The 18,951-nt window shown below is 38.6% G+C and overlaps 1 protein-coding gene across 3 annotated transcripts in view; it reads left to right on the top strand.

Moving 5' to 3' along the window:
• LOC148373631 (rho GTPase-activating protein 29-like) overlaps positions 1-18,951 on the top strand; it is a 76,675-nt gene that overhangs the window by 31,801 nt on the left and 25,923 nt on the right. For 2 of the 3 annotated variants that reach the window (XM_088327533.1, XM_088327549.1), the window contains 11 exons: positions 3,522-3,618; positions 3,968-4,040; positions 4,203-4,263; positions 6,504-6,653; positions 8,482-8,546; positions 8,622-8,732; positions 9,382-9,462; positions 9,560-9,730; positions 9,807-9,944; positions 11,234-11,421; positions 18,503-18,672. In XM_088327533.1, coding sequence (XP_088183659.1) covers positions 3,522-3,618; positions 3,968-4,040; positions 4,203-4,263; positions 6,504-6,653; positions 8,482-8,546; positions 8,622-8,732; positions 9,382-9,462; positions 9,560-9,730; positions 9,807-9,944; positions 11,234-11,421; positions 18,503-18,672 — 1,305 coding nt within the window. Of the gene's footprint in view, positions 1-490; positions 611-3,521; positions 3,619-3,967; positions 4,041-4,202; positions 4,264-6,503; positions 6,654-8,481; positions 8,547-8,621; positions 8,733-9,381; positions 9,463-9,559; positions 9,731-9,806; positions 9,945-11,233; positions 11,422-18,502; positions 18,673-18,951 lie in introns of those variants that run through there. The other variant, XM_088327542.1, reaches the window with a different exon arrangement.

The raw sequence follows: 18,951 nt of genomic DNA, 5'->3' as shown, positions 1-18,951 counted from the left end.
ATAGGAAAATATTACCCATGAATGTTTTCTAGGACGACACTTTTATTCAACTTCTTTGGATGCTATTTAGGTGAGAGTGAAACAGTGCAGAGGGACAGGCGGGAGGTAGGGGCAAGCGCTGGAATTATTGTTCTGAGAGTCACAGGATGTCCTGAGGAAGAAACCAGTGCAGTACAGAAGTGTGCAGCAGCATTCAACAGTGGTCCTTGATAGTCTCTTTTAAACTCACGATTCAACCTTTTTACATTAGAAGGGAATAGCACTGTCATCTATGAACTGGTGCCATTCGCTAAAAACGACAAAAACTTCAAACAAAATAGGCGACAAGTCTTATGTATTCCAGATTTTAAGGTAAGTGAGAGACTGATAGAAGTGGAGCTTTGCGCTACAGTTTCCTGTTGCAACGCAGACAGGAAACTGTAAGGCCAACGTCACAGACTACCGTCACAAACGGCATTCTTGCAGAGAAAAGTTCTTCCAGGATATTTTACCTTCGACGGTCCTCATCTTTTTGTTGTCATTTTTCTCTTAAGGATGGGCCAGAATTGACATTTTTTCGCAGTGGATTACAAAACCTTGGATTGGGTTTGAATACAAGATTTCTCTAAAGGTGATCTTTTGAATACCTGTTTAATTTTTAAACGAAAGCAGCAAAGGACTTAAATCACATGACTTGAATCGGTTGAGAAAATTGTTTGAAATGGGATTGTTTGGCTGGAATACACTTAAATTTGGTATTCCTAATACTTGACCTACCTAAACTTGAGCTGTATCTGAACAAGACATACATTTCTTGCTGTGTGTTTGCTTTGTGGAGATTTAAGACAAAATAATGTCTTTCATTTTGAAATGAAAGGTATCCTATGTTGCGCTCACAATCCAGGCCACTAGAATGTCTTCATGCCATACTCATGCCCACTTCATGCTAGCAGGGATCATTAAAAGAGCTCTTATAAATGATAATCCAAATATTGGTTTGTCACAAAAGCGCCAGGATTGGTGAAACGCTCTCTTTAAATACATCAGACCCTTCTGGGCCAGAATTGACCATTTTTTTGTTGTGGATTAGTCATCCTTTAATTGGGGTTGAATACAAGACTTTTCTTAAGGTTATTGTTTTGAATACTTTTTATGTCTTTGAACAAAACCAGCAGTAGTAGGAGGAAATAAGTCAAATGACTTTAATCAGTTCAGAAAATGTTTTAGGTAATGGGATTGCTTGGATGTAATTCGTGCAAGACACAACACTTACCGTAAATTTGGTATCCCTCATATTTGACTTTCTTTTGACTAAAATTGACCTAACTTTGAACAAAACTTGTTCAAAGCTCTCTGTTTGGATTGTTGGGATCTAAGACAGAAGAAAAGTTTTCACTTTGAAATGAAAACTCTATTGTTGATTTTTACTTAACATTTGTTGGCCTGGAGAGGGCTGGGCGCCACCAGGCTGTACTTGTCCGCGACACACTACAGTAGGTTGTGCCCCTACGACCCTACTGATTAAGGGATACAAACAAACAAACAAAATCGTCCGTTGATGCCGTTGCAGCCTCCATTGCAGCCTGTCATCCCGGAAGGGGGATTACATCATGTGTGACCCCCTCTCAAGTTTTTTAAATATTTGTTAGTTTTTCCTTGCCTTCATGTAGGGTTGAGATCAGGGAATTTTATAATGATGGTCTATGTGATTAAGGGTTATACAAATACATTTTACTTGACTTTTATGTGGTACTCAAAAACTAGACAACTAGTATGCCTTAAAGCTTTGTCCATGCCCACCTCATGCTAGCAGAAGTCATTGAAAAACATCTAAACTAAAATAGCTGTCCATCACCCGCACTATGACTAGAATCCATTTTTGAGTGGCATTTTCCTTTTTTTGCTGGGTCGTTCTACCTGACTGTTCAACAATATCAAAAGTGCTGAGTCAGCTTTATTGGGCAATTTTAGGGTCACCTTCCTGACTGCCGTTAAATATGGTGTTGATATTTAATGTTGTTCCATCTAGGAGAGTGGATTGTCTTTCTGGGAAAAATACAGAGTCAACAAGACCAAAAGTACTGATTCAGCTTTTTGGAGCATTTTTCACAAGAGTAATCTAGTTGACTGTCTGTAAAAGATGGTGTTGATTTTCAACGCCTTTTTGGCCTGGGAGAGAGGAGTGAAATTCTGAGAGAAATGGCTGAGTAAAAAAACAAAACAAAAGTAATGATTCAGCTTTTTGTTGGCATTTTTCACATCTAGGGTAACCTATCCGACTGCCTTGGAAAGATGGTGGTCATATCCAGGGTTGGCTAGCGTTACTTTAACTGGATTACTTTCAATTACTTTTGGATAACTCCAATACCAAATATGCTAATAAAAGACAAAAGAAACTAAATATGAATAAAATTATGACTCACAACACGTGGTAAGCTTTCTCTCCTGGCTTTGACCTCTTTGATCTCCGGCAAAACTAACATAAAAAAGTCAGAAAAAAAATGAAAATAAATCCAAACAGCTTGCCAACATCATTTTTTCCGTTCCATGTATTCCGTTACTACCCAAGCCTGCACAAAAGTTAGTCATTTTACTCATATTTAGTTTCTTTTGTCTTTTATTAGCATATTTGGTATTGGAGTAATCCAAAAGTAATTGAAAGTAATCCAGTTAAAGTAACCCTACCCAACCCTGGTCATATCTAAACTTCTACCTTTTCTTGGGTGGACGGACACACGAACAGACATTTATACATACTGAGATCCCAGACAAAAAAATTATCACCACCCTCGCTTTGCTCGCGGTTGATAATAAATATTCAAGAATATGTTGTTTTGTCAAAAAAGTGCCAAGATTGGTGACACAACACCTTTACATACAGAAGACCTCTCCTTACAATGGCTTATATTTCTTGATTTTTTGGTTTGAACAAATTTATTGACACTAATAACAGCAAACAAACAATGTGAGGTTTTAACAACCCTTCTCGACAATTTTAACAGCAATTAAGCATATTCACAATTTCGTTATATAACATATTTGATAGTGTCAATAGATCCGTCCGGTTTGAACAAATTCATTGACACTATTAACAGCAAACAAACAATATGAGGTTTGAACAACCCTTCTCGATAATCTTAACAGCAATCAAGCATATTCACAATTTCATTAAGACACTAATTAACAACAACATTGCCTTGCTGAAGCTAGAGCAACCTCACCACTTACCCTATTTGCAGGCTTAAGGAGGTCATCAAAGGGTTAGTGGATGACATAAAAACGACATCATGACAACATTGAGATGATGAAGCTCCAGAAAACTGTTGCTATCCATGAAAGAGAATGCGGGTCAACTTGTGCAATTACTCCTAGGTGGGAAAACGTGTAGCATGTTTGCACGATTAGTAAAAGCTTTGATTCAAGCTTTTACTGCACTGCTGGTTTTAAGCAGCCGGAGGCTTTAAGACCCGCAAAAGTTTAAATATCACATGTGGATTAAACACATTACTAATTTACTTCAACAATTTTCTCTGTTTTTGTAGGTATCAAATTCAAGGAAGACAGACGGGACGACCAAGTTGGTACATTTGATGAAATTCATGCGTCCATCGACACCTTGGCGTTCACATTCGGCAATGTGTGAGTGCAGCATCTTTAGGAGGATGAGAAATAATAAAATTCTCCCCTTTGCGAAAATTTTTATTTTTAAAGAAATACCCTCAAACCCAACAAAACAATTTTCCCTGAATGAGTCATTTATCAATTGATAAAGGCAGTTATTCACACAGATATTATACCCTGTATGGTCACTCGTCTATCCCTACAACAATCACTCTACTTCAGCTTTATATTTGTGCAGGCTGCTCCATTTTCCAAGTATTTAATTTGACATTACTATGCCAATGCCAAACTATTTTCCCCAAACAAGTTGATGTATAATTAGAAGCAACACTTTTTAAATTGTAGTTTTCGCATTTCTTCATTTCAGAGTGTCTGACTTCCTTATGGGAGATGTGGACAATGGCTCAGGGTTGGGGACCCCTCAGACCAGGAGAAGCAGGGTACAGCACTTTTTACTCATCTCTTTTTCCTTGTTTTTGTGGTAGGCTTTGATCCAAAATTCTAAAAGGTACAAATGCAAACTGTTATGTGAGTGTGGGGAGCCCAGCTGCTATTTGAAATGCCTGGTTGCTTTTGCAATCTTGTCTTCTTATTATTGGCAGTCTTTTGACAACCTTGCCGTGGATCCTGAGGACTTTGCGGCAGAGAAGAGTGACTTTGCTGGTGAGTCGGCATCACCTTACATCTTTCACAGGGTGTGGAATGGCGTGTTTATGGCGCGTTGGCCAAGGGCAGGCCATCTTTGTCAACTTTCAAGCTTCCTGCGTGATTTAGGAATGCTTGAGGTGGAGACCCGCCCTGTTATTTCTGCCGGACCACACGTTTTCCCTGCTGGCCCGAATATCTGACATTCCGAAGCCTGTTTGGGAAACCGGACTGCATTAGATGGGAAACACATGGGCTTTAAGTAGTAAAGGGATAGTGAGTTAGAGGGGGGGTTAATTTGTCTTTTCATTAAGATGCCAGACTTTTCACATCCTATTCTACTTCTTTATGGTCATTTTTCTCAGCATTTTTGTAGGTCTAATCACTTTACCTATAAATGTGCTCGTACTTAGAGAAACCTGTTTCATGGGGGCTATTCTGTGGCATTATCAGTCCATTTAATGGGTGAAAATTTGGTAGGAACGGTAGAAAACCAAAGAATATTCACTTCTTCAAAGCAGCCTTGGATTTATACAAAAATGTCATTTGAACTTAAATAAAAACATGTTGTGAATAGCATTGTGAAAATGTGTTCACATTTTCATGGAATTCTCTCCCACATTGTCACTTGAAGGTCAAAATATATCCAGCAATGACTCTGCAACTACCCAACCAACCATTTTTCACCTTCAAACCTGAGATAGTCTGGCATTCTTTCTGTTGGGATTTGAGACAGCTGGACTATTGGCCAAAGGAGGATTATTGTAGAAACCATCTCCCTTAAATGCATTATAATTCTCACTTCATGAAGATCAAATCAAAAAGCATTTGTATAGCACCTTTGAGACGCCCAATTTCGTTGCCACAATATGTTAACCCATTTTGTAACAATGACAATAAAGGTATATTCTATTCTATTCTAAATGCAACTTAAAGAGCTGTATAAAAGCATTAAATGCACAATAAGAAAATAACCACTCCCCACCAAACACGATGGAATGTCAAATACACAATTACACACACAAAATTGTTAAAAACTAAATGAATGAAAAAAGAATGAATAAAATAAAAACATGACATCTCACCCCTAAACACTCTCAATTGATGTGCAAGAAATAAACAAGGAGATTAACAAAAAAAATATATCTACATATGTTTTTTTCGTAACGAACTAACTATATTTAATTTTAAGTTAGGAGGAAGACACTGACTTTTTTTTTGTGAGAGATTTTACCAAAATATCTAGTCAAGTCAAGTCACATTTATTTGTATAGCCCTTTATCACAAAATTCCTCAAAGGACTGCACAGGTTACAATTACACCATCCCCTGATCTAAATATTACTGTATTTTTCATTTTCATTATTTTTTTCGAATCGCTTATTGGCGTGTCATTAAACCACGGGACTCTGACACAATTTACTTAGGGTGCCTCCAAAGCTAGGGTCTGGGTGAGGTTGTGCCCCATTAGACTTTCCACAAAAAAGTGCTGAGAAAAACATTCCACTGCATAAACTTAAATACCCCATCTCAAAATATTAGAATATCATGAAAAAGTAGACCTGTAGGTTGTTAGACATAAACAGTACTATCGAAATTATAAAATGCTTGCAAAATTTCAGCTGATTTCTAATTAATCCAGAATGTATGATGTCTTATAATTCTCATATAAGAAGATGAAGTTACTTCTATCCCGTATTTAAGTATATACATACATATATATACATACATATATATATATATATATATATATATATATATATATATATATATATATATATATATATATATATATATATATATATATATATATATATATATATATATATATATATATATATATATATATATATATATATATACACACCACAGCCATATCCCCCTTGTGGGAGGTGGGAGATTGATTCAGAGGAGAGGAATCCCAACCCCCTCGCTCAACCCAACTGAGGTGTTGGGAGTCATTAGGTGACCAAGCCCCCCAATTCCAACCCCTAATGCTGAACGCCAAGCAGGGAGGCAACGGGTACCAATGTTTAAGTCTTAGGTATGACTCGGCCGAGGCTTGAACCACAACCTCCCAGTCTCGGGGCGGGCGCCATACCCCCATCAATTACCAAATTAGATTATATCGAATGAATTTGTTGGGTAGCTTAAAGCAATTAAAATGTTAGCAGCCCCCTAAAAACCTGATTGGACACATTAAAGTGGATTTTTATGCTACATTGAATCAACTGAATTGTTTTTAATCGTTGAACCTAGGCTCAGACGTGCCTTTATCACGTGAGGAGGAGGTTGACCTGATACTGCTGAAGCATGACAGCGGGGTGGAGTCAGCCCTGCTCTATGCCAAAGCCTGGTCCAAGTACATCAAAGACCTGCTATCCTGGATGGAAAAAAGAGTGACCATGGGTAAGGACCGTGCATTTCGAACACTAAAGGCCTTTGTTGAAAAACATTTTTTTTATAATGAGTAAACAGAGTTCCTGAACATGTTATCCCCACATATGACTCGTCGAGTCTCATGGAGTCCTTTGTCAATAGTTGGCGACTGTCTTCTTGGCTATGGTCAATATTGAGTCACGTTTGTTGGTCTACTCACAACAGTCATTGCAATAAAATTTTAGTTCACTGAAGAAAACTGCTTAAAAGGGTATTGGGTGATTAAGTCATATGACATTCTTTTCTGTTCTTTAACGTTAGGGGTTCGCTTGCGACCAGTAACTTATATCAGTAAAATAATTACAAATAATACATCATTGTCGCTATCAGCCCTTTGATTACCACACCCTTATCTGCTTTTTGTAACCTTGAGAGTTGAATTAAATAAATATGGCTTGGGGAGGGCCTTAGAGTGGGTAGGAATTCCTTAGCTCTGAGGGTTTCTCTCCCTGTTCTCCTTGAAAGTTAAATCCCATTGATGTATTTTCTGTTTTTGCCAAGTGTCTACTAAAGTTTAAACTTATCAGTGGTTATACACTAAAAATAATAATTGTTGCAGTAATTCTTTTTGATGCCACTTGCAGCTTTTTTCGTGTACATTTGAGTCTGGCATCACAGGCTACCCGGATTTTGATGCCATACTTCCTTGGCCTACTTTTATCTGAAGGGTCGAGAGTGACATTGTTGCCTGAAAAAAAGAATCTGCAAATTATCAGCTCTATACTGAATTTGCGTTATATGTCTTGCAATTCTTTGTTTTATTTGTTGTGCCGCCAAGCTGGAAAAACAGTAAAATGAGCATCATCTAAAGCTCACATGTGTGGAAGATTGGCTGGTTGTCACTATGGTGACTGGCAGTCTATTATTTCAGCTTTGGCAATATTTAGTGGTTTTTAATCTTGTTTTCTATAGGCGAGTCTAAACCGACCCTAACAATATAAACGTAACAATTTCAAATCAGCGCATTTTATAATGTACTGACAATTTTGTAATTTTTATTTAAATAAACATTCCTGACATAGTCAAAAAGCTTTGATGTCATAAACAAATGTATGTTTTTTTCCGTATGCATTTAAAATACAAAATGGGTCTGTGGCGACCCTAACACATGAGGAGGGTTAAACTCCGTCGGAGTAGTACAGTTTTTGATTGAATACCTGGAAGTCGTCAAAATTCCGTTCAACTAGAATTTATAATTTGTGGTGTGTTTTCGAAATGTTTTTTTGAGACGCCTCATGTGTTTACACATAAAAAACACAATTTTGGTAGCAATTAAATTAAGTCTCGGAATATTTTGACTTTGAAGAACCCTCATCCAAATGCCCTAGCATCTCATGACGGTATTTTTTCAACTTATTTGGTAACAGTGGGCATAATTTCTCAGACTAATGTCAAGTCCATCATCAAAGAACCTCAAATATGTAAAATAATGCTTTAAAATGTCAAATAACACCTGGGATATCTACATTTTTCATCATTGGCATCTTCATTGCAGACTGGTCATCCCGGAAGGGGATAAATTACCCCCTCCTCTCAAGGTTTCTTATTTTCTCATGCTGAGGGTTTTGAGATTTTCTTTCCCCTCGTGTAGGTTTTAGATCAGGTGATGGTGTCATTGTGGTCTCGACAGCCCTTGAGACTTCTTGTTATGAAGGGCTATACAAGAAAACATGACTTTTACTTGAATTCAGTAATTTTAGGAGGGGAGCTTTGGTCCACCCACTTATTTGCTGCTTAATGTCATATTTCTAAGCAAAACTATTTGAACTGACATGTATAATCTTTCTATGCTGTCTAGATATGGAGAGTGCTAAAAGTTACCACAAACTGGCCGAATCAGCCAAGTCGCTTGTGACACTGCAGGTTATTTATTTTAAACTCCACACACCTTTTTGATGAATGATTTGGTTTTTAATTGAGACCTTCTGCTTTATCCAGGACTACATGCCCTTTAGCGACATCTACAGTTCGACCTTCAAGAACGACATTGACTACAACCATCTGATCATGCAAACCGCCGTAGCGCTGCAAACCAATAAATTCATACAGGTTGGAAAGTATTAGAACATATTATGTTAGTGACTGATTTGTTTTAAGATGTTTACTTTAGTTGTTTCATTCTCTGGTAGCTAGGACTGAACCCAGGACATATCAACTGTTGCAGAAATTCTAACCCGTCAGCCACTATGCCATGTGTTAAAATCTTCTTTGGACTAAATGTTATATGAATAATTTTTTATAGATTTTTTAAGCTCATGCATTAGTTTAAAAAATAAAGTCCCAAAATCTGGAATTTTATAAATGCCTTTTCCTGTCCTTCAAAAAGCAAAACTATAGCCAAAATTCAAACAAGGTTTACAGGTTGTTGCAGGCTTCTGAAATTTGCTTCATTTTATATAGAGAATTGCATTGGTCTTAATATACAGTATATATTAAAAATTATCCTGTATTTTGCAATTCAAGATTTTAATTAATATAATTTACTACATACAGAGGCTTTTAAAACGCTAAAATGAAAAATGCAATCGATATTGTGGAGATAATCCTTTTAGCTTCAAAGCAAAGAAAATTATTTATTTATTTTCTTCCCCAGCCCTGTCATTTACTCTGTGACTTAAAATATGTCTTTAGCTAAATCATTAATCATTATGAAAAATGTTATTGCAAATTGTTTCTTTATTTTCTACCCACATATTAGCCTCTCCTTGCCCGTAAGAATGAACTGGACAAATTAAGAAAAGACCTCAAGGAGCAGTGGCAAAAAGAGCTCAAGAAAATGGTGAAATACACCTTATTTTATCACAATATACAAACAATTCTGGGAAGAAAGAAATAAATAGAAAACATTTCTATTTTCTTTTCATCTCATATTCCAGCACGAGGCAGATACAAATCTTCGAAAGAATCGTGCGCTGAAGGCTCAGAGGCGAGAAGAATATCAAAAGGCCCGCTCGTCAACCAGTCGCTCCCTGGAGGAGCAGTCCATTGCCAGCAACAACAAGCAGCTGGAGAAGAGGAAAAGGCAAGAAGAGGAGGCGCTTCAGAAGGTTTGTTGAATGCGGCTTTCATTACTTGTTTTCCATTTATAACATGTCTAATGGTGCTTTTGTGTCATGGCATCAGGCAGAGGAGGCCCAGGAACAATATCAGAGCAGCGCGGCTGACGCAGGCGTCAGGAGGATGGATCTGGCCAATGTCAAACGCACCATCCTTACCCAAATCAGAGAGACTGTCTTCCAGTGTGACCTTACACTCAAGGCGGTAGGCTACTTTTTATTTTCATTTTTATTGTAACTTTTGTCACTCAGGATCAAAATATTGGACATTTTAGGCTCATAGGTAGGATGTAGTTTAATTTCATTTTTTATCACTTTTTCTTTTTCAAACTCGTAAGATTTTGCTTCACTCTGATTTTTATTTGCAGTTAATTATGATTCAATTTGCTTCCCAGTTGTTTTTATTTAGTAAAAAAATACACAGCCTTTTTTGTGTACTTTTGTTTTTATTATTCAGTTTTTTTTTTTTTTATTTGATACCAAGTCTAAACTCTACTGTACTCCACCTTTATCTTCTTTAGATAATTTTTTTCTTTATAGTGCCGTGACTGGCTTCTTCTTCATGTTGTATTTTTTACCCGTGAACTATTACATGCGACTTATTCATTTAATTTTTTTGATTACCACTGGTCTAAGATTTTCTGCTATGCCAAAATTTTCACTGCTCATTTATTTTACCTTAGTATCTCAAACCACACTGAAAGTCATACTTTTATCATTCCATATTGGTCATTTATCATTTTCAAAAAGCAGAATTTGGTGCCCCTAAGAGTTATGTGTTTATTCGTGTACGAGGGGCACTTGTTCATAATCAGCATCCGTAATTATTTATTATAACATTTTTTTCACTTTGTCTCAGCTCAAACTAAGAGTTCTTGGTCACCAACTTTGTGTCGAGAATGATTGCATCTGGATCAGAACCAGATCTCATCATCAGGCTCATTTTTACTCCCAGTACTATCGCGCTGTATATACGCGCCATGATTAGAATAATTTATTGACACTGAATCAGATTGTGAAAGACATTGATTATATGCACGGTAAATTTTGGTATTGTGTTCATTGTTTACTTTGTCGATAAATTATCTTAACTATTACCCCACATATCCAGCAATGTGGTACTGTGAGTGAATTTAGTGTGATGATGAGGTCAAGCTCATCTATAAATCTCGTGGTTTAGTTGTTAAGAAATGACGGTCTTACTGCTGCGATGCAGGTTCGAATCCCGTTGAGTAAATGTGGTCAGGGATATTTTTCGGCTGATCAATCGTTGCTCAAAACCTTTTGTATACCGTGCACCCAAACTTGGGTTACAAAAGTGTACATGATACATGAAGAAGTATATCTTATCCTATGTTTGACCTCAGACAAGTAATCCGCTAAAACCCACACTTGACTCGGGATTTAGGATGACGTTCTGTGCCACTATCAGGTGTCCATCTGTACTCATGAAGATTTTTGGCCTTAATTGGTCCCTGACTTTCCCCTTTTCAGGTGACAGTCAACTGGTTCCAGATGCAGAATGGACTGTTAGCACCGCTTGCCACCCATCACCAGGCACTGAGCGACGGCGCTAAGCTGTACGAGCCCGGCGAGTGCTACTCAGAGTTTGTGCGTCGTCTGCCCCGACGCTTGCCCAGGGAGCGTGTGCATTCTGACTCCACTTCTTCAGACGGCACCAGGTATGAACGGAACTACCTTAAATGCTTATAGTTATCATATAAGAGGTAGATCAAGCCTAAATTTCTTTTTTTCTTTTTTCTTTTTTAAATGTTTTATTTGTGAGGACTCGGGAGGAGGAGAGGTGGTTTATGATACCAAATTAAAGCCTGTCTTTTGTAACGAAATCTGAGAATATTAATAAATTTACATCTTGTAATATTTCTGTTACATACACCAACAATTTTCCATCTCATCTCATCTCATCAGCTGTACCGCTTATCCTCATTAGGGTCGCGGGGGAGGCTGGAGCCCATCCCAGCCATCTCCGGGCAGTGGGCAGGGGACACCCTCAACTGGTTGCCAGCCAATCGCAAGGCACACAGGGACAGACAACTCATTTGCTCATTCACACCTAGGGACAATTTGGACCGGCCAATTCACCTGAAATGCATGTTTTTGGAACGTGGGAGGAAACCGGAGTGCCCGGAGGAAACCCACGCAAGCACGGGGAGAACATACAAACTCCGCACAGGAAGTCTGGAGCTGGATTTGAACCCACGACAGGTTCCCATGACATGAACTGTGCCGCACAAGCGCTAACCACTGCGCCGCCGTGCTGCCAATTTTCCATCATTGATTGATTTTTCGTTTAAATGTTGAAGGGAAGATTTTATGGTTGTTCACCATTTTGAAGAGTAAAAATTGTTTCACAAACCGCAGCAGCAGTACTGCCATAAGAATCTAACGCAGCACTTTAAGGGCGAGAGAGTCTGAGAGACAATGAAAAACAAACACGGGTGGATAAAAAAAGGCACTGAAAGAGAAACCCGGCCTGACGGGTACGTAATTGTTGACATTTTTGGCACGACCTGGCCCAAAATTAAGGTTAGGCTTGGGTTTAAGATCTTACTTCTGTTCAGGACAGTGTTGTAATTATATTTGTCCATTTATCTTGGCTGTTTTTATCTTAAATTACCCTACGTCCCATTTCTAAACTTGTTGCATACAATTTTTCCCCACCTATTGGTCAATGACAATTTAGACAATTCAAATTAATTAATTATTATTAAGGGTCCAAATTGTGTTTTTCAACTGGTGGGTCGGGACCCAAAAGTGGGTCTTGGCCTGTCTTTAGTGGGTCATGGGTCTTTGGCTTGGCAAAAAATTGCTAAAACAAAACAAAACAAATGAATGAGAGTCAATTACTTTCCTTAACAGTAGATGGTGACAATGCCCGGCAAATGTGAGTTAATACCTGCTCTAATACATCACAGAAAAAGAAAGTTCAAGTTTGTCTTCTAATGTTGAGCATGGCAAAACCCAGATACCATAATATTTTGAACTTAATTAATAGGAACCAGAACCCCCGCAACATCCCTAAATCTACCAAGTAGCCTCCCCTCCCCCCATTTTAACATGCCCCTGCTTGCAGCAATAGTCAACCGGCGATAAAAGATCACAGTCACACGGGGAAATAAAGTGTCACCACGTAAATACAGGTCACTGGGCAGTGAAAAAGCCGTCAGTTCCAACAGAAAAAATTGCACGTTTTTATTTCATTCTTTTTCATTGCAATTTAAGCATTTGGGATTTATTTAAAATGCAGCTAATTAAACATTACTTGTGTTTAGCTGGTAATTTTGTTTAAAAAGATGAATATATTCTACTATTTCTGGTTTGAACTGCCTTTCAATAAATTTTGAGAAGTTAATTTTCTTTTTATTTGGGTCGCAGCTTGTAATTAGGGTGGGATTATGGGTCCTCAAGTCAGACCAGTTAAGAAACACTGCTGTAAAGAAATCAATAAAAATAAACAAATATCCATATACTCCTTTGTATTTGTCAAATGTCTCTTCCACAAACAGGAAGGTGTGGTGACCACAAGAACATTCTTGATATTGACTCAAACAAGTATTTTGGCTTGAAATTGTGTAAAGAAAACTTGTCGAGAATGAAAACACTTTGGAGGTGTGCTCAAGCTAGGAAATTAATAAATTGTGCAAACAAACGCGCTTTTATGGTTTCTACATTGCCTGTGTGGTGGGATTTTTCTTTCAGCGAGGATACAAATCGCAATGAGTCAAACTGGAAGGAAGAGAGAGAGAATTTGAGAATTTGTTGGCTTTCCTCTCAGGAAATATCTGTAGCTTGAGCTTGAATGCTTTTGTCCAGATTGGGAGCGTGAGAGGTTGATCTCCTGGTTCTGTCCAAACAAACTGTTTACGACACACCTGTATACACCTGAATGTTTCCCCTGGAAGGAAACATTAAAATGCAAAGGTTTAAAGCCACAGGTGCCATATTTTCCTTACTCTAAGGCGCAGCCAAGAAAAAAACAAATTAGCCAGAAATTTGAACGTGAGCTTTATAATCCATTGCGCCTTAGATGCAGGCAAAATTGGAAATGCGTTACTGTGATTGTGCAATCAATTGTTTGTTGATAAAGTTTGCATATTAATGGTAGCAACAGTGATCGTATTAAAAGTGCAATGGTAAGAGCGCCGATTACTTAGCACCACGCTGCTAGGTATGAGGGACAGTTGTTCACAATCGTACAACAATGAATGACAAATTACTCCCACCCCCATCGCAGCAGAGGAATGTTAAATTTTATCCACTAGACCACTAGGGATACAATGTCTGACAATATCCTCACGGCCTGTCATGGTCGCCGTGGCGACCGGTCTGCCCCGCCCCCTGGGCACCAGCTGAAGCAGATCAGCTAATTGCGTGGCTGCTATTTAAGGTTGGGTTGTGGGTATGGCGGTTGTTGGCTCATTACACCTTTTCTGTTCTGTTATGCCTTGTCCTGTTTAGTTTAAGTCGGAGGAAACCTGTACCTGATCATTCTGAGTGTAAGAATGTTTTTGTTCCGTTTTGTCCCGGATTTTTTGGACAACTTTTATTTTGGTAAATAAAAGCATTGATCGTACGCAATTGAGTTCTCCCTTCCTGCCTCCGTTCTGGTCCGGTCACCCCTTCCATGCCGTGACACGGCCTGGCCCACTGATATCAACAATTTAGTACTGTGACTAAAAAAATGTGATGAAATAATATCTTATGCCTTTTCATGTGCTGTTTGTATCCCTACTGTTCTAGTGGGTAGGACCATGCATTCTCCATGCCACAAACCTGGTTGCATTCCTATTGCATCCAATAATAGGGGCCGGTCACACAGCCGTTTGCGGCTGAATCACGGCCAGAAATTCCTGCCTGTGAGGCGGACGCTATTGGACGCTTTGAGATCGCCATACATGCGAGATACAGCAGTGCTTAACACGCGGTCGGAAATTCGCGCGCGGGTGGCAGCGCGAAAAAGTTTTGCGCTGCTCAATTCTTTAGAGCGCGGGTACACAGCCTTTCACGGGCGTATCGAGGCTGAATCACGGCCAGAAATATCTGGCCGTGAAGCAGACGCTGTTGGGCGCTGTTGGCTGCTTTGAGACCGCCATATAGACGAGATACAGCAGTGCTTTACACGCGGTCGGAAATTCACACGCGGTTCGCCGCGCGAAAAAGTTTTGAGCACGTGTTAACCGCGGGCGGCACACGAGGTAATGACGCGGAAATGACGCGGGACGACGTGCTCTGGCCGCGGCCAGGGCGTGGTTACACATGGGTAGGACGGGAAATTTCAGCGGGTAATCGTGGGTGGAGCATGGTAATAGCATGTTCTGCGCCTGTATCGCGGTGTTATTACGTGAAATTAGCGTGTTACGCGTGTGACGGTCAAACGCCTTTCTCTGCGTATATACAGCGCGATTTGCCGACCACACGTCAGTTGTGCTCGAGACGTCAAGGGGGTGAACATGGATCCCCGTCAGCGTAGTGACCTCGTCTTAATCCATTTTTATTTCTTGACATTTATTTTCATTTCATAACAAGATAATAAAATCAAAATGAAAAACTATTACAATAATAACATATTGGCTTCTTCGGTGCCATAGCTTGAAATCTTGATCTTCACGGGACTGTGTCTCGAGCGGTTTTGATTTCTACAGCCCGGTGTTATGCCGAGATTTGCATCCCCTCGCTACTACAACCACTTTTACCTCGTTTTATCTCACTTTTATATCACTTTTAGGGAATGTAATGGCGAACATATAACCAAAACCACTTCGTCTTGCATTTGTTGGAATGTAATACAACTCAAACCATTCCGTCTTTGTTTTTGTTGTGAACGTAATCGAACGGTAATGCACACCGTATATAAAATCCTCCCCCCCTCGCGTGAACGCGCATTCCGCTGCGCTTCCAACAAAAGCGATCGTATTCTATATAAAACGCTTATTAAAACAATAAAACGAGCTAATTATAACAATTGGGAGATCCTAGTCTATATAACGCGTTTATTTAAACAATAAACTGCGATCGTATTCTACAAAATGCGTTTGTTAACGCGGATGAAAAAGTCACCAACGTCAATGCACGCTTCCAACAAAAGCGATCGCAGCAGAATGCGCGTTCACGCGAGGGGGGGGGGGGGGGGGGGGGGTAAGATTGTTGCATAGGAGTCGGATTTGGGCACAACACCGGCTTGGGAGCTTTTATACCCACACGAGAAAATGATGCGGAAATGACGCGATGAGGAAGCGGAACAGTCGCCGGCGTCTGTTTTGCGGGCATACCACAGATGAACAGCGGGTTGGCCAATTTTGCGCATTTTCCATCACGGGCAAAAAAAACCCGCAAAATTTTAGCCGTGATTCAGCCGCAAACGGCCTTAAGCAATTGAATGCAATTGTGATATATTTCAGTTGATCAATTGATGCGCAAAGACAACACTTTTTGAAATTTTGTAAGCACCTAATAATCCGGTGTACAGTACATCGCAAAAGACTATTTTTGGTCGTTGTCGTGTGGAAAATGTTGGTGAATAAAACGTACAAAATTTAGAGAAGTTAATACTCTTTAAACCAGAATGACTATATCACGATGATGATGATGATAACACCATGCTGTTTTTACAAAGCTCTGGTATTTTTTATAAATCATGTCTACAATTTAAATAGCAGTATAAAGGGATGTTTAATAAAATAATCATGAATTTAACATATACATACACAAACACACACATATACATATATATATATATATATATATATATATATATATATATATATATATATATATATGTATATACACATACACATACACAACTAAGTATCATTTGTATTAAGCAAATAAATGGAACTCCTCCAAAATGGTAGAATCCTACAATTAGTCCCTTTTCCTTTATTTATGGAATGCTTAAAAATATCACTCCCGTTATTAATTGTACTATGAGCCATTTTATTTTATTATAATTATAATTATCTTCATTCTCATTGATAACAACGTAGTGAAGGCTGTTTACAAGATTAGACATGGCAATCAAGGACGAACAAGTAATAAAGAGTTAACAAAGAAAATAAGATAACAAGAAAAGAGTTTTAACACTTTTTTTTTAAATTAAAAAAAACAACAGATTACAAATCTTTTATACGTTTTCGTCAATATGATACTCGAAGACAATGCAAAACAGCACTGACAACATTTCGGAATTCTTGTTTTAATAAGGAGCTTACTTTTCCACAATATTTTTTTTTTCCAGAAAATGCTATATTTCAAATTTTTGTAAGATGAATACTAAAATACCCAGCATTTACAGTTTGCTTCTTGTTTCACACACTTGGGGGAAAAGGCATCTCTCTCTAGTTGGATTCACGAGTGTTTACATTACTGCATGGAGCTTAAGAAACCCTTAATATAAACCACATACATCTTGACTTTTAATTCAGCTGCTAAGCACAGCACATGAAAGACAGGACCAACCTCACATGTATCATGACATGTATAATATATGTGCCTCTTATACATGAGTGGGGTAAACCCTCATCAAAGGCAGAATGACATCAAAAGTCCTCTCTGATGCTCCAACCACTTTGGAAAACAACAAGGAACAACTTGTGCCTGATTGTATTAGCTCTGCCTTCCTACACTAGAGCAATCCACATTTTAGCTTCAATGTGTCTGTAAATGATATGTGTTTAAGTGCTTTGTCTTTTGAATACATAATTCTATTACCTCAAAGTTCTCATCAGTGGTTTGGCAATGTCATGTTTTTTTCTCTCCTGTAGGGTTGCAACAAACAACTGTTTTAATAGTTGTCTACTCAACAACTTGTAACAATAAGTCGAATAATCAGATTTGTTTTCCCTCAAATTCAGGATGAAGTTAATTTCATGATGTGGATAATAATAAAACACAAGAAAAATGTGTACAATGAAAAATAAATGTTTTATTAAACATACTGCTAATTCGCACAAAAAAAGTACAAATGCACTACATGAAACCAATTACATGCAGTGTTCAGTTAGTAGAGACATACATAATAATAAACCTCTTTCCATTTTTAGAGACAAGCAACAAAATATCGGTTATAAATTCAAATCCTTTAAACATTTTTATCGCTGTACACCTAGAACTGGCTCATTATCAGCAGTAGAACAGTAAACAAAACAAACGCATTTTCTAAAGTACATTTAATGTACGAATCAACGTTTTTAACAACTGATGTTTGTTTTTCTGATTGCATGTATTTAAATAAAAATATGTTTGTCAGGCAGTCTCACATAATGCTCAAGCTTGTTTTTATAACGAAGTATACCTGTATATAATGTACAATGCATGTCATCAAAACCACATTGGCTTGATCTATACCAAAGTGAGTCAGACTCCGTTTTGTTCAATTTGCTAATGGGATCATTACATTTTCGTTGGTCACCAAGCTACTACCATGATAAGCAAGGTCTGCTTTGCAAACTCTGTAAGTTGGCTTTTTATTCGCGTTATCTAGGCTAAATCGCTCCCAAACTATACGTTTTGGTTGGTACTTGATGTTGACGCTGTCATTTCTGTATGTTTACAGTATGTTACCGTTTGACACAGAGATGCAATTGCAGATGTGTGATTCTCAATAGAGATGATATTCATATGGAAATGCCTCTTTCTGTAAAAAATGTGTCTGGTGACAATAGTCAATAGTTAATTGGCGACTATTTCTCTTATCTTTTTTTGTCGACACAGTCAACTAATCATTGCACCCCTTTTTTCCTGCAGGTTCATGTTTGCCAAGCGCTCGTTGGGCAGCACCCACTCTTCCCACGGCAACCTCTCCCAGTCTTCCCTCACTTCCTGTGATGTCCTCAGCGGCGACGAGGTGGACAGCCCACTGCACGGACGGCCGGGGATCGCAACGTGCCGCTCCAACAGCAGCACTGACATCACAGGTGCGGATTCGTATGTTTCCGTCTGGCCTCTTCGTGGTCCATGATGCCAGCTGAGGTGGTCAGTACAATGTATCCGAACTGTCTTGAAGGCAGAAGGTTGTTCTGCCACTTCTCCAAATCCTTGAGCTGGAGATCAAAACGTGGACTGATCACGCCACACTTGTTCAGCCTTCCTGTGAGATTGAGATTGATTGAGAGATTTGCAAAAACAACAAGGGACAATGTCCGATATTTTCCGCACTACAACTATCATAATATTACTGTTATTTTATGCTATTA

This window comes from Urocampus carinirostris, chromosome 1 (assembly GCF_059441175.1).
Source record: "Urocampus carinirostris isolate Australia breed hairy pipefish chromosome 1, RoL_Ucar_1.0, whole genome shotgun sequence".
In the NCBI taxonomy this organism is placed as follows: Eukaryota; Metazoa; Chordata; class Actinopteri; order Syngnathiformes; family Syngnathidae; genus Urocampus; species Urocampus carinirostris.
Note: the sequence above shows the minus strand (reverse complement) of the source record. Positions and strands in the feature narration are given on the sequence as shown.